The sequence below is a fragment of the Solanum dulcamara genome, chromosome 6, assembly GCF_947179165.1.
Source record: "Solanum dulcamara chromosome 6, daSolDulc1.2, whole genome shotgun sequence".
NCBI lineage: Eukaryota > Viridiplantae > Streptophyta > Magnoliopsida > Solanales > Solanaceae > Solanum > Solanum dulcamara.
Genome location: NC_077242.1, coordinates 2,610,675 through 2,623,334, shown reverse-complemented (window position 1 = coordinate 2,623,334; position 12,660 = coordinate 2,610,675). Strand labels below are relative to the sequence as shown.

At 33.9% G+C, this 12,660-nt stretch overlaps 2 protein-coding genes across 2 annotated transcripts; both read left to right on the top strand.

Annotated features, from left to right (window-relative positions):
- The first annotated feature begins 280 nt into the window (after nucleotides 1–280).
- LOC129891825 (protein RALF-like 22) lies at nucleotides 281–658 on the top strand. Its single transcript, XM_055967311.1, has one exon. The coding sequence runs from the start codon at nucleotides 281–283 to the stop codon at nucleotides 656–658; it is 378 nt and encodes a 125-aa protein (XP_055823286.1).
- A 3,986-nt stretch (nucleotides 659–4,644) lies between these two features.
- On the top strand, nucleotides 4,645–12,526 carry LOC129892532 (probable bifunctional methylthioribulose-1-phosphate dehydratase/enolase-phosphatase E1 1). Its single transcript, XM_055968119.1, has 12 exons — nucleotides 4,645–4,950; nucleotides 5,048–5,184; nucleotides 5,858–5,953; nucleotides 6,476–6,595; nucleotides 8,679–8,768; nucleotides 9,346–9,486; nucleotides 9,617–9,772; nucleotides 10,870–11,019; nucleotides 11,135–11,236; nucleotides 11,477–11,586; nucleotides 11,670–11,788; nucleotides 12,199–12,526. Exons 1-12 carry the CDS (start codon nucleotides 4,716–4,718, stop codon nucleotides 12,288–12,290), a joined length of 1,548 nt encoding a protein of 515 aa, XP_055824094.1. The 5' UTR covers nucleotides 4,645–4,715; the 3' UTR covers nucleotides 12,291–12,526.
- The last annotated feature ends 134 nt before the right edge of the window (nucleotides 12,527–12,660 follow it).

Genomic DNA, 12,660 nt, shown 5'->3' with positions numbered 1-12,660 from the left:
AATACGTGAATTACTCTTACTCACAAAAATTCAAATGCCACAAACCACAAGTTTTTAACCTAGAAAATCTCATCCACAAACCACTTCCAATGCTTCCACAATAAGCTTCACCTTATTTCTTCTTCATTTCACTTTCACCTTTCACCCATCCTTTTAACTTCCTCTTCCCTTCATGTTTCCATTCTAAAGGAAGGGCAAAACAACTACAAAAGATAAAAAAATAAAACAAACAAACAACAAAAGTCGCATTACTCACATCAATTCCTTCTTTCCTCAAGATATGGCCATTCGACCAATCTTTGTTTTCATGCTCCTTGCCACCCTGGCATTCGCCATGATGGCAGAGTCCTCATTGTCCTCCTCCCACTTCAACGATCCTGTAGTCAGTACACTCGGCCACAGTACTAGCGGCGGATTTGATGAACTGACTACAGGCCGTATCGGGGACACATTGTTCGAGGATGAAGAGATGATGATGCCGACAGAGTCAGCCCGTAGGGCCCTCAATAGCCGGGACCACATTAGTTATCGGGCGATGGCAAAGAACGGCATCCCCTGCAATCGTCGCGGCGCATCTTACTACCAGTGCACGCGCATGCAGAAGATTCGGCCTTATAGACGAGGCTGCAGTAAAATCACCAGATGCAAACGTCGTTAAAACGTTTTATTCCTGTTGCATGGTACAACATAAATGTTGTATCATGCAATCATGGAATAAAAAAAACATAATTTGTGAGTCTCGCAAAAAATTAAATAATATAAATTAATTAATACTCGGTGAACATTTCGTCTTTTAATTGCGACTATATATATATATACTAACATAAACATGGAATGGATACAAATCTTCTAAATTAAGAAGCGTTTGTTTGTCCATTTCATATATTATTTTAACTTCCTTTCATGATGTTTACATTGTATACTTTTGTGCCATCATTAGAAGATGATTCTATGGTGGTGAAGAATTTGTAAATTGGTGAAATAATATCATTACAGATTCTCGTAGTACTTCTTCTTCCTTTTTAATTTTATTCTTTTTCAACACTTTATAATATTTATGTGTGTTTACATATACACTTATCGTATGATAAGTCAGTATATATAGTTTAGTATAAATTATACACGGTTGAAAATTAAGTATCTAGTAAGTATATTTTGAAGGGTAGAAGTGTTCAAATTTCAATATGTAAACTAGGTTAATGTGTATAAGTGAATTTTGTGGACAATTTTTAAGGGTCATCGATCACTTAAGCCAACGAAATTTATATAATATAAATTTATTTTTATGTAATATTTTATTCGTTTTAATTTATTTGTCTTACTTTCCTTTTCAGTCCGTCTAAAAAAGAATGTTCCTTTTTTGGCAACTTTTGAATGCTAACTGTTCACAATTATTCTTCATATTTTCAAACTTCTCTCCAAGTCAAAATCAGTCAACAAATAAATAGAAACGTGAACAGATGGAGTATGATTTTTACTGAAAGTAGCTTGGTTGAATCTTTTTCTGCCCTCCGCATGGGAGAATTTATAGATTAAAAATGGGATACATGAATTCGTGATCTCTTCAAAAAAATATATATATATTGAAAAATTGACATGATATTATTTACTAAAGCTCGTATTCAAAAAAAATAACTGACATACTTGATTAAATGTTGAGTTATGATGGGACACAATTATAGCTGTCAAAATGGGTTGGGTTTGGGGCTAGCGAGTTAAATGAGTTAGGACGAACTGACCCTTTTAACTAAAGAACCTATAAAATAGCAGCGCAACCCAACCCTGAGCGGGCTACAGGTTGGGACGGATTGACCCTTAAATCAAAAGATGGATAAAATTGTCATCTTAGAAAGACTATCGGACATTGATGAACACAATACCAATACATCAAAAATTCACATGATCATGAGTTGCACAAACTTTAGTGGAATATTGACAAAATAATAGAATAAGCAAGATACAATAATCAACATTAATAGGTTTCATCAGAACAACATATATTATATGATCATTTTTTTTTTCATAAACTAAACAAGAAAGAAGAAACGAAAAATTAGGCATAAAGACAAGAGTAAAAAGGGTCAAAGATTCATAATTATAATAATTTCAATTGTCTAGTTGCAGAAGATTTGATAAAATAAAATACTACTTAAAATACATATAGTAAATATTTTTAAAATTCACGACCCACAGACTAAATTCTGAGGCTCGCGAATTAAGCGTACCAAGCTGGCGGGTCAAATAAAACTGAGCTAAAAAAAACCTTGTTTCTAAATAGACAGAAAAAATTTAATCCAACCATTTAATTCAAAGGTTGAATTGAGGCAATCTCAATTTTGACAGCACTAGACACAATGGATCACATGACCCACGCCTTGAAAAACGTTTGTAGGAAGTGCACGCAATTTGAATGAACATAAATATAATAACGTGCCTTTTTAAAAGTGGATCCCTTGTATATATATACTCACCTAACACCAGTCTCGATTAGATTGAACCCTAACCACTCTAATTCAAATGACTATTACTACAATTATTTTTGTATCAATCTGATATTCCCACATGTGAAACATAGATCATCATGTCAATTCCATTTTTCTAGTATTATTTTGTGAAATCAATAAGAAAAAAAAGTACTCTTCAATTCCAAATTATTAAATTTAAGGTCCTTTGATAAATGGTTAGAAGTTAAATTATTCATGTATTGAATTTTGTATAATTATTTAGCATGTTTACTCATTTAGTGGCATTTATTTTATGTATAAAATTTAACACACTTAATATGATATTTAATTTTATAATTTAAAAAATTGAATAACTAAATTTACATAATTAATATTTGTATAAAATAATACATAAATTTCTTGTAATTAATACACATATTATTAATAAATGCTTTAACTCTAATCAATTATCAGACTATCCTTAATCTCAAACTTAATAATAAAATATTCCAACTTATTGAACCAAATAACCCTTAGGAGTCGTTTGGTATAAGGGATAAATATAAATAGTCATGTGATAAAAAAATAATCTAGGAATAAAATTTTAGTGTCTTATTTGGTTGACAAGTTAAAAAAAACTTATTGCATCATTTATACCATAATGATAGGATAAGTTATCCCATATATATGGTAAATAAATTATCTCATCTTAACTCAAAATAATTAATTCCAGAATAATTAATCTGAATAACTTGTTCCTAACCAAACTAACCTCCTATATCTATGCCCCTTCGTATAAGAATCTACGGAAAATGGCCTAAAATACCTCTCAACTATGCGAATTGATATAAAAATTCCCTTCGCCTACCTATCGGGCCAAAAATGCCCCCGACGTCAATCTTTGAGGTCTGTTTTACCCTTATCTCTAACAGTCAAAAATATTAAAAATAAAAAAGGGCCAAAATACCCCTGAACTATAGGAAAATGTTTAAAAGTATCCTTCATCCGCCTTTTGGTCTAAAAATACCTCCTATTCATCTTTTAATCTAAAAATACATTTCCATTCACTTTTTTGGCTCACTATAACCCTTGAAACTAACAACCCTCTCTTTATTCTTTATTTTTTATAAATATTTATAATGTGTCATTTTCTTAGTGGATTAAATAAAAAATTCACCTCCACTAAAAAAATATATAATTTATCTAAGCCAAAAATAATATAACTCTTCAATACCCCAATTTTATTTTTTTTAAAATCTAATAGTTTTTTATTGCCGTAGTTTTTTTTTTTTTTAAATAAATTATTTTGGGATCATAAAGAAGAATATTGTTTTGATTTGGATAAATCATGGAGAAAAATATAAAAAAATAACTTTTTTATTTGCTCTAGCTTTTTTCTTTTAATTTAGTTTTTTATGGTCATCAAGCATGTATATTGTTTTGATTTGGATAAATCATGAGAAAAAAATTGAAAAACTTTTTTTAAAAAAATCTTTTAGTTATACGTATTATTACAGGTAGTTATACAATAACTATCTAAAAACTATCTTATAAAAACTAAAATATTTATTTATTTATTTTTAACAATCTTGTAATACTAATTTAGTTTAAAATAATTTTTAATTAACTTGTAATAGCTAGAAAATAATTTAGTTATACGTATAACTAAAATCTTTTAGTTATTTTATTTTTACGTATTGTAAAAAAATCAGTATTATTAAATAGAAAAGAAAAATCAAGCCAAGAACTAAATTTTTTTTTTCTGTTTAACCGGATAAAATTTTTTTAGTCTTGTTTATCAATGTAGCTTTTTTAAAAAAAAAGAAAAAAAATTGGAACAGGGGAGGGGGGGGGGGAGGAGATCTTGAAGTGGTATATTGTTTTTGATTTAGATAAATTATAATTTTTTTTAGTAGATGTGAAATTTTTATTTCATCCAATAAGAACATGACACATTAGAAATATTTTTTAAAAATAAAAAATAAAAAGAGGGTTGTTAATTTTAAGAAGGTGAATGGAAATGTATTTTTAGATTAAAAAATGAATAGAAGGGTATTTTTAAACCAAAAAATAAATGAGGAATATTTTGAAACCTTTTTCTATAATTCAAGATATTTTTGACCATTTTTTATTTTTAATATTTTTGACTGTTGGAGATAATATACCATGGCTATTTTTATATAATTCGCATAATTGAGCGTATTTTAGACCTTTTCCGAAGAATCTATTCCCTCTCTTCTCTTACACATATAAATAAAAAATAAAGCAAAAATGGCTGCAGCATCAGCAGCCCAATCGACTGTAAACGGAGCTCTAAAAATGGCGACCAACTCTCAAGCATATTTGGAAGGTGACAAGGTCAAAGAGACAAAGTCCTTAATCGCCGAGCTCTGCCGTCATTTTTACAATCAGGGATGGGTTTCCGGCACCGGCGGCAGCATCACCATTAAAGTACATGATGAATCCGTTCCTAAATCCCAACAGCTTATCGTTATGTCTCCTTCCGGTAAGAACCCATTTACGATCTTACCCAACTCTTTTATTATTTGGGTGTTTTTCTCTCTCGTTTGTTTTGAGTTTTTTGTTGATGGGTTTTTTGTTAGGGGTGCAAAAGGAAAGGATGGTGGAGGAGGACATGTATATTATGTCATCAGATGGGTCTATTTTATCTGCGCCGTTGGCTAAACCTACCCCTCATAAACCTCCCAAGTGTTCTGATTGTGCTCCTCTTTTTATGAAGGTATAAAGGTTTCCATAATCTTGATCAGATTGAAGTTTTACCAATTTGAAAAGTTGTGGAACTGAGGTATAGTGGAAGTTGAATTGTTGTTTTTGGTTAAAGTTCAGTAGAGTAATTGAAGTTGGCGTTTATTCTCAGCTATCTAAACTTCATAGTTGAATAGGAAAAAATGCTATTTTTATCCCGGGGGTAATTGTTTTGCAGTCATGTCTATTTTGAAATATCAGAAACAGCCTTACTACCTTCCAAGTTAGGGGTATGGTTGACTACTCTCCCCTGACCCCACTTGTGGGATTAGATTACACTGAGTATGTTGTTATTGTTGTAGTATTGTAGATTGTTCTTTCGCAGTGTAATCATTATATTATCTGAAGTCCTTTGTTTTTGTTTAGCTCAACGAATTTGGCATATTTCATTTCTGGTTAACCTCGGTATCATTTTACTATTCTCTGCTGCCATCTTTTAAATTTTTTCTCTCTCTAAATAATCTAGTAACAGCCAGGACCCAGGATTATTCGTGTTGTAGCCTACAGTTTCTCAGATAAAGCATGGCTCCTTTGGAATGGAGAATGTGATCTCATATTAGTTGATATATAAATGAATTCTCCTTTTCTTTTTGATTGACTATTCTACTTCACGGATTGTAAGTTTCTTCCTTTTTTTCTTTCCTCAGGCATATGAGATGCGTAATGCTGGTGCTGTTATCCACAGTCATGGAATGGAATCCTGCCTTGTAACGATGCTCAATCCACTAGCAAAAGAATTTCGGGTAAACATGCTACAAAATTTTGTGAAGTTAACACCATCTTGATTGATTCCGATAATATCTTTTTGAGTCATCAAGTAAAAAGAAAAGTGGACTCGGTAATGCTGAGCTCCAAACATTCAATACAGTCTGTATAACGCTGACTACTGATATTTTGGATTTTTATTTGAGAGTTAGGCTTTTGCTTTTCCTAACATTATTAAAAGTGTAATCCTAATGCATCTTCCCTTTGCCTGCAACTGTATAGGCCAGACTTTCTTTATATATTTATTTATGCAGTTACTTCATGTAGCTGACACAACTAGTTTGGAATTGAGGCATAATTGATTGATCTCTTGATATAATTTGCATTTTTGAAACTTTCTTTTTTACCATTGTGTAGAGTTGCTATTGTCTCTATATCCTCTACCCAATTCCCCTAGCTCAATTGATAATATTTTAAAGATTTAATTCCGCATTGTAAATTACTGAAACCTATTGTTATTTTTCATCTTATTCACTATTCATTGTTGCTTTGATTGACAGATCACTCATATGGAAATGATAAAAGGAATTCAAGGGCATGGTTACTATGACGAACTTGTGGTTCCTATCATAGAGAACACTGCATATGAGAGAGAACTCACTGAATCTCTTGCTGAAGCTGTATGTGTCTCCTCTTCAAAAGTCACACCCTTCCATTGTGTATCTACACTTGCTTAGGTTTTTAGTGCTGCTTTAACTTAGTTTTTAGATGCTTTTACTGAAACTTCTATAAGTACATCAACTTCATTCCTGTTTTTGTTTGGCTATGATCACCAAACATTGTGCTAACAGATCCCACTTGCAAATTCGCAAATTCACAAAATATAGTGTTATCACTATCACTCATTCAATTTCCAAATATTATCATCACAAAATCTGGTCACTGTCTGCGGTTCCTCTTCACTGCTGAATTTCTTAAGTAGTTGTAACAGTACATGGAAGAAAGTACACTGGTAACTTCTTCCCTCCATCTTTGGAAGCCAATGGTGAATAAGCAGTGGGAACACTTTCAGCACGATGATGCTCGTACTTTCCACTAGATTAGTCTTTTATCTGCTCTTAACATATATTTTTTTTGTGGATTATATGCTATTATATCTGTATGACTGGTAACTGAAGTTTACCTTGCACGGAGACCTCTGACCTACTGGCCCTGCCCTTGAGGTGCTACCCACCACTTTGGGTTAGTAAGAGCAATCTTGATCTAGTTTCAAATTCCCTGTCTTCAATGGAAACACTAGATGTTCTCTTAATTAGCTTCAGCATATGCGTATCTATAAGTCAACCAGTTTTCTGCCTTCATCATTCATCTGGCAGTGTGCTTTCATATCCTAGCTATACAGGTTAATTACTAACCAACACAAAATGGTTTTAGTAATTATTTTTTTGAGAATTGAAGTGTTACCATTTGTAGTAAAAAGAATAGTCCACGCCCATGATAATCCTACTTTAAAGTTCCAAACATTGTTCAAGATGTATGCTACTTAGCTCCCTTAATCACCACAAAATGGTCAGGGGTCCACTACAGCAGTCTAGAAGTAAACAGTTAGCGCAAATAACATACAAAAATACACTAGGCACATCTGAAGCTAGGAACCAAGAAAAATGAAAAAACTGCCTCAACGTCCATTAAATAAACTAGAGGTGAGATGCAAGTCAACGCCCCCTCTCTGTCTTTTTGTGGATTAGTGGGGAGTTATGCATGAGAAGTTCTTGATCATTACTAATATAGAAAATAAAAGTAACTTTAGCTGTATATATGGTTTCCCTTAAATGATAAAAGCTAGTATTCGTGTAAGGAAGACATCCACCCAAAAATGCTTGTGCCTAAATAGAATTCTATTAGTCTTATTAAAAAAATACAGTTCTATTAGTACTCCTTCGTGTAACCAAATTTGACTACCCCAGGATTTAAGAGCAAACTTGATAGGTTATATTTTACGCTGTGAGTAGGATAGAGAAGTATTGCTGGTAAGTTAACAGTTAGCTTAAAAGTAGTCAAACTATGATGAATCCTCCGAATGGATATAAATAGCCACCTCCAACTAATTTGGAATTGATGTGTAGTTCGTTATAACAACAACAACAACATACCCAGTGTAATCCCACAACTAAGACGTGTAGTTCGTTGTAGTATTGTTAATATTAGCTTTTGGAAGGAATTGTCTACCATTTAAGGATAGGGGTCCAGACTTTTGCAATGGAAGAATGGAAAGAGGTGTGCACAAACTAGGGGACCATCAGTATTGTAAAAGAGAGGACCAAAGCCATTTTATTCTGAAGACTAACTGTATAACAAGGTTAGGTATCCAATAATATCCTCTGACCGTCTCCTAAATTTAAACTCTCTATAATGCTTCCCTAAGCTTTAAGATGATATTTCAATACTGCAATTCAGGTGAGGCTTGATATATACACCTAAACAAGGTCTTTTTGATGCATATTTGGATACCTCTGTTTTTGGATCAGCCTGTAAAAAAGAATCCATTATTTTCTCGCGAGACAGATTTGATAGATGCCTGATACCGTTAGCCACCCTTGAAAGAAGATTTTACTGAAGATTTTCAATCTTTATCTACTGATGATTCTATCCTGATGCCATTAGCCACCCTTGAAAGAAGATTTTACTGAAGATTTTCAATCTTTATCTACTGATGATTCTACATCTATATGAAACTATTGAACTTTTTTCCATGTTGAACAGATCAAAGCTTACCCAAAAACAACGGCTGTGCTGGTCCGCAACCATGGTATATATGTATGGGGAGATTCTTGGATCAGTGCTAAAACACAGGTTTGTGGTCATGAATTATATCAGTCCACTTCTAATTGTGTTTACGAACTACTACTACCTTTTTCTAGCATACTTCCCGTTTTAGCACGTCTCAGAAGGAATGTCATCTATATTTAGAAACAATTCAACTTTAAAATTTTCATTTTATCTAAGGCTTGTTTTAGACCACAAGTTTCAAAAGTCTTCCTTTCTTTTTTTTAATTCCGTGCCTAGTCAAATAGTACCACATATATTGGGACGAAAGGAATAATAGTTATGTTGCGTCTAGGGTATCTTGTCACACGCTACTTTGCAAAATTCATTGAATGAGTTAACACTACCCTTATTTTTTGTTTGTTTAGGGGTGGGTTAGCCGGTGAGGGAAGGGGGAGGATTTGATATGGTTAGGTAGAAGATTTTAGATCATTAACTTAACTTGTGTTGGTAAGTTGAGGATGACCTCTGAAGGAGTTTCTACCTACATCTTATAGTCTATTTAAGAATGTACATATGGAAACAGTCTTCAGATCAATAAGTTTGATGTATCTGAGATTTATGTTTTATTTGGCACTCTCCTAACTGACATGCTATCTTCTAGTCTGAGTGCTACCACTACCTCTTCGATGCTGCAATTAAACTTCATCAATTAGGAATTGACTGGACAACACCAACCCATGGTCCCATTCAGAATGCAAAAATATCTACACTTGCTCCAAATGGCAACATAGAGCCATCAAGGGTAAGCACCTAAATAGTTTAGACTATCCTCTTACTTTCTTGAAAATCTAAAGATTTACGTTTATGTGGCTTAGGTGTTTCTGTTGAGTTCTTATCATTGTTTGCATTGTGATATTTATACTTTCTTGCAGCGGTGCATCATTTTGGATATTGAAGGAACCACTACCCCAATATCATTTGTTACTGATGTTCTATTCCCTTATGCACGTAATAATGTTGGGAGACATTTGGATGCAACATATGACTCAGCAGAAACTCAACAGGATATTAAGTTATTACGTGCTCAAGTAAGTAAACTTGCTGAGAAAATAGCTTTGTGAGAAAGGTCTTCAAAAGAGCTGAGCGTTTTTCTTGGAAAAAATTGTGGTGAGATGTTATTATGTAATAATGGTGGTTTGCATGTCTGTTTTGAACTGTAACAACACTGGAAAGTTGATAAGAAATCCAAATCCAGATTGACTAAGATTGTGCCAGGCTAGGAATGACATCCAACCTCCTTGGAGCTGCTGAATAAGTTCCACCAAATGGCCCCCAAAAGTGTTATTCACAACCTAGTCATTTTTGTCTTGCTTTCTTTGGCATGTTAATGGACAACTTAAAAGTTTCCACCTTTGGCATTTATGCATCATATGTGTTAAAGCAAAAAGACTATCACTACATTTCTTCCTGATAATGCTCATTTTTATAGGAATATTTTCTGCTTCAATTACCACATTTGCCTACTTTTATATGTGCTTTTCTTTTCTTATTGGATTGGTTGCTCATGTGGTTTCATGAATTTCATGTTAGATAACATTAGACACCCGTTACAATTTACATCAGCACCACCTATTTGAATTTTCTAATAGCACGATAGAAATTCTTTTCATAAACACTAATTAGCATATTATGTCTTGACCTTTGCATACAATCATACATGCTTCTATTCAGAATTTTATTGCTTGAGCTATGTTTACAATGCTTTGTCTTTCTTTGAAACCTATGTTAAGCGATGCTTAAAAGGACACTAAAATGACAAATATATCAGATAGGGGTCATTTTGTTTGTGAATTGCTGAGAAGAAGGGGGGGGGGGTTAGTAATTAGAGTGGTAGCGGAGAAGTTGTGTAGGTGGGCGGGCTGGCATGTGAGGTTGGAGAAGTGGAAGCTCATCCTGATCCAATTTGAGGGTGTCCATTACAGGGTCGCAGTGTAGATGTGTGGTTTCATACATTGAGACTATTAATACGCAACATGCTCTAGTTTCCTTTGCTTACTAGGACATCACTTGGTGTTTCTCACATAAAACTGTCTGCTTTCAGATTTTAAAAGTATAAAACAGTACAGATATTTGTGCTGCTTTTTTTTTTTAAAAAAAATCATACTCCTTTGTGATGTTCTTTCAGGTGCAACAAGACCTGGAAAATGGTGTTGCTGGTGCTGTGTGTATCCCATCTGACGATGCTGGAAAAATGGAGGTAATTGCAGCTTCGGTTGCTAATGTTGAGGCTATGATTAAAGCTGATCGCAAGATTACTGCCTTGAAAGAGTTACAGGTGAGGACAGTTGTGCGTGAAATTTCACCTAGGCCCCTCAAATAAGATAAATGTTATACGGTGTCATCTAATAGTTTCTTACAATCCGTGCTTTATTTCATATTCTAATACTCAGGGACATATATGGCAAACTGGGTTCCAGAACAAAGAGTTAGAGGGACTAGTTTTTGATGATGTGCCTGCAGCTCTTGAGAAATGGACTGCTTTAGGCATCAAGGTTTCTTTCACATTTCCCTTGTTTCTGTACACTGCATTCTCATTTTAGTATGCTCTAGTTGTATCCAAATTTTATTGCAAACAATTATGTTCATCGATACAATAACATTTCTTCATGAAAGGCTCCAGCGTTCTGTGTGGTTTAAATGCTTTCTTCTTCTTCCTTCATTATCATAAAGTGGTAATGATGAAGTCTATAAGCTCCATCTACTAGTCAGATTAACTAGTTTTATTCTCTCAGGTGTACATATACTCTAGCGGCAGCAGATTGGCACAGAGGCTTTTGTTTGGTCACACAAAACACGGAGACCTGAGGAAATTTCTCTATGGATTTTTCGATACGACAGTGGGGTAAATTTCCACCTTTCAGTGGGTTCTCATATTTTGGTCCTTTTTGTCATTTGAAGTAATTCATCTTTCTTCTCCTGTTGTAGCAACAAGAGAGAAACAAAAAGTTACGCAGAAATTACAGCGTCGTTGGGAGTAGATAATCCATCCGAGATTTTGTTTGTGACAGATGTCTATCAAGAAGCTACAGCTGCAAAGGCAGCAGGTAATGTCCAGCTCATTTTGTATGAAAACAACTCTCTATATGATATTGCTAGGTTTCTCACTCTTCAATGAAACCAAATACTAGCTGAAAAAGTAGCTTGGTATTTAAGTGGAGGAAGAAAGAGGGATGTGTGCATTATCTACCGAGTTTCAAACCATGTGATGCCAATGCCTTGGGGGATTTCTGGTTATTAAAAAAGAGAGTAGCTTGGCCAACAACTGTGTTGCCAATTTTGGATGTTAGAACTTCCATTTTTTGGTGTGATTCCTCCTCTCAATCCCAACTAGGAGCTCATCTAGACAAATTTGTGCGGCCGGAGCCTGTGGGATGTTTCTTATGTTAAAAGCTATACTTCACCAAAAAGATGTGCATATGCTTCACTGACATTGTTACCCTTTCTACTCCTCCAGGTTTGGAAGTGATAATCTCTATCAGACCAGGAAACGGACCCCTTCCAGATAATCACGGGTTTAGGACATTCAGATCATTTTCGGAGATCTAAAGATGGAATGTGTCATTCTGTAAACATTTTACCATGTATGGTGTAACATTAACATAATAAAAGAAAGTTGGGAGTTGATTGTTCGTTTCTCTAGCGAAAAAAGTAGAGCCAATTGAGTCTTATCTTCTTTCTGTGTGTTGCGACTTAAGATTAGTGTCAACTAGTCTGCTTTTTCTGGGTTGTATTGAGATGTTATTAATTTTATATTACGAGAACAATTCCTGAAGTTTGAGGTAGCTCGCGAAAAAGAAGTGAACACTTTGTTCTGCTCTTTCTTTACTGACACAGTGTCGATTGACTTTTTGATAGTCCTGGTATGTTTGGCATGTCAGTCCACACTTAAGAGTTCGTGCTTTATACATGTTTCAAG

Coding starts and splice junctions, on each gene's coding strand:
- LOC129891825 (XM_055967311.1), top strand. CDS start 281: ATGGCCATTCGACCAATCTTTGTTTTCATGCTCCTTGCCACCCTGGCA.
- LOC129892532 (XM_055968119.1), top strand. CDS start 4,716: ATGGCTGCAGCATCAGCAGCCCAATCGACTGTAAACGGAGCTCTAAAA. Junction 5,185..5,857: donor GTGCTCCTCTTTTTATGAAG/GTATAAAGGTTT, acceptor TTCTTTCCTCAG/GCATATGAGATGCGTAATGC. Junction 5,954..6,475: donor CACTAGCAAAAGAATTTCGG/GTAAACATGCTA, acceptor TTTGATTGACAG/ATCACTCATATGGAAATGAT.